Here is a 3,113-nt window from a genome sequence, read left to right on the forward strand (position 1 = left end):
ACTAAAACTGTCGTACCTACCAAAGGCCGCTTCGCGTAAGAAAATGACTACCAGAGTCGCAAGGCTCGGGATTTTTTTTACAAGAAATTTATATTTCGTTGTTCTAGTCCGAATGAATATGAAGATATGGCGAGTTGAAAACGCCGATTCTTTCGCCAGAAACACGTCTGTTTCCATACCGGAAAGAAGGAATGGACTGAGCTACTAGAAGCACGGCGCCGTGCGTACAATCGATCGAATGATGTTATTCACACAATACCATTTGGCGATCTCTAAAAAATCATTTAAAAACGAACTAGTTGACATGTAATGAAACTATTTACTGAAATCAAGAAGTATCTTAGTTCTAGCCGTGCATATGACACACCCTTTCGCGAAAGCACACTGAACCGTGCGTATACGCATTCGCACCCGCAAACCACCAACCCAGGCGGGTTATCCAGATCCAGATCTAGATCCAGATCCAAGGGAAGTAACTCAGTGAGTATAAACATGAGCAAGAACCGCAACTCAAACACACTCGTAACACCTTAAACCATTAGTCGGCCCCCTGTCGATATTTATCGACAAAGTTCCTTGTTGGTTCTGTCGTCTACCACCCACTTAGTTACGGTTGTTGCTCCACTGCTTACTTGTCCAGCCAGGCAGGGAAGAAAAGGAACGACCAGTCTCATATCATATCAAAAGATAACCGGCAGTCACTCGTCACAAGCTAGCCATCTCATTGCAGTTGGCGGTCCAGATGCCCGGGGGCTGACGTGTCACTGGAGACGAATGTGTTGCGATGTGTTCTTGAGATAGATGAGGTGGGGGGAGGGAGGGGGTCGAGGAGTGACTGTCAAGTCTTCATGAGATCAGTCAGACAATACATTTGCTGTGGCCCATACTTAACCTCATTTTCACCAGCACGAAAAAGGAGAGGCAGATAGGATTGTTCTACCATGTAATGTAAATTGGGTTTGTTACCATAGTTAGAAAAGACATCGAGTGGTCTTCCATGACAGGTTGAAACTGTTATTTGCGACCGAAATTGAGTAGTCTTTGGTCTCGACAGGCAGGTGGTCTTTATGAACAGGTGATTTATATAGTACAAACTGTTGAGGATCCTTTGGGGTGGTCTCAGGTGGCAGGTGGTCTTTATGCACAGGTGGTCGTAAGGGCACGTTCGACTGTAAAACCAAATAAAGACCGACACTCGTTTCGGAATTTGCAGGAGAAAAAACTGTAGACGAAGGGGTTGGCGACACTGTTGACAAAATGCCATCGCAAAAAAATGAAGCGAACATTCTTCTTCAGGTCTTCCTCGGACGTCTCCTGATCCGCTTCTAAAATGACCAGGGAGGGGAGATAGTTGATAATGAAGACCACAGTGAAGACAAACAGCATCAGGGATGTACGGGCAGGAACTGGTTTGACACTTGCACGAGAGGGGTTGGAGATAGGGAAAGTGCGACGAGACTGCAGACTTAAAGTGGTCGTGGTTGCCTGGTGCTGCCACAAATAGCGTGCGATACGTGCGTACGACACGACCATAATCGTCACGCACACAATGTACACCAAAGCCAGAACCGCATTGTAGACCATGGCAAACGCAGTGTGTTGATATTTGTCAGCGATAGCGCACCCGACTCCCGTGATGTTAGAGTGTGGGAACGTTATAATGTGATCCCCGGCGAGTTCAGCGTAGGGACAGGCCCAGAGAAGCGAAAGCAGGGCAGAAATGACCACAGCCTTGTACGCGCCGCGGACAGAGAGCTGGGCATGAGAACGGTCCGTGCAGATGACCTTCCGGCGGTCAACAGCCACGGCCACTAGGATGGCCATCGTGAAGAGAAGAAAAGCCACGCTGCCTATATGGATGACCCTACAGCACCACGTGGCGTAGAAGGTGACGTAGAAATTGACCCCCACGATATGCATCGGGATGACCAGGACGTTGTTCAGGAAGTCGCACGCAGCCATGGCCAGGATGTACACTCGGCTCACGCTGGGTTTGTACCTCCGGTAGTACACCACGAAGACGAGGGTGTTGCCCACCAGACCAAGCACCACGAGGACAGAGAGATAAGTAATACCTGGTGCTAAGGAAGATATATGCTTCAGGTTTTCCCCATGCAAGAAGACGTCTCTTTCATCATCAGAATCATTGTCGCCAGTGATGGGTGACCCTGAAACTGAAGTCATTGGGTCGTCTGTGGCAGGCGGGGTACTCTGGTCGAAGGTGACATGGGAGAGAGTTGTGTAACTCGTCATCTTCTGTAGACGCTGATAGACGTTTCAAGAACCTGGAGAAAACATTGACTGCTGGTGAGACGCACATAGTTTAGTACACTCGAAACTAGCTAAAGACTGGGTGTCGATGTCAAACTAATTGTTAAAAGGGATACATTTTCATTTGAACATACTCACTAATTATAAAAGGTTCTAGTCTTCCAAACACATGCGAAGAAAAAGAAATTTTAAACTGTTTTCCAGAGAAAGCGATTGTTACTGAGTGCGTCTCTGAACACGCTGCAATCATGCATGACTGGGCATCGCTGTTGTACAGCAATAATCCAAATAATGTCATTCGTGTTTACATGACATCCAAGTTTACACCGGTGCTCACGTTCAAATGAAACTTTTGTATCACTTGTCTGCATCCACGCAAAATTATATTTTGTTTTGTTTATTTTAGATGTATGCAAATATTCAAACCTGTAACGTGTTTTTTTTAAACTTCTTTTCAGATAGGTTGCACAATATCTGAACATAAATACCTGAACTTGTAGGCCTACATAAGTTTGTTCTTGGAGTAGGGGAAAGGCTCCTAATATGGACCGGCTCCTAATATGAACCACCTCCTGTTCTCACAAACTAACGGCGCGAGAGCGCTCACAACATTTCATTCGCTTTATTCACTCTCTCTGGATAAGTTGCACATGTCAAAACAGTTGCAGAAACAAAAAACCCCAAACCGTTAGACTTTTTCGCTTTTTTTTACTTTTGGCAGCGTTCACTCTAAATTTGACGCCTAAAACGGACTCGTTTCTGTCCACAGCCAAAGCTTTCATAACACAAAAATGGCTATATATGACAGCTAGGCCAGAATTTGTTACATTTTAACAGTGAGT

The 3,113-nt window shown here is 45.8% G+C and overlaps 1 protein-coding gene across 1 annotated transcript; it reads right to left on the reverse strand.

Moving 5' to 3' along the window:
• Positions 1 to 705: 705 nt before the first annotated feature.
• Positions 706 to 2,420, reverse strand: LOC138980687 (orexin receptor type 2-like). Its single transcript, XM_070353595.1, has 2 exons — positions 1,194 to 2,420; positions 706 to 764 (listed from the first exon to the last, which is right to left on the reverse strand). Exons 1-2 carry the CDS (start codon positions 2,251 to 2,253, stop codon positions 706 to 708), a joined length of 1,119 nt encoding a protein of 372 aa, XP_070209696.1. The 5' UTR covers positions 2,254 to 2,420.
• Positions 2,421 to 3,113: the final 693 nt, after the last annotated feature.

The sequence above is a fragment of the Littorina saxatilis genome, linkage group LG11 (genome assembly GCF_037325665.1).
Source record: "Littorina saxatilis isolate snail1 linkage group LG11, US_GU_Lsax_2.0, whole genome shotgun sequence".
Taxonomy (NCBI): Eukaryota; Metazoa; Mollusca; class Gastropoda; order Littorinimorpha; family Littorinidae; genus Littorina; species Littorina saxatilis.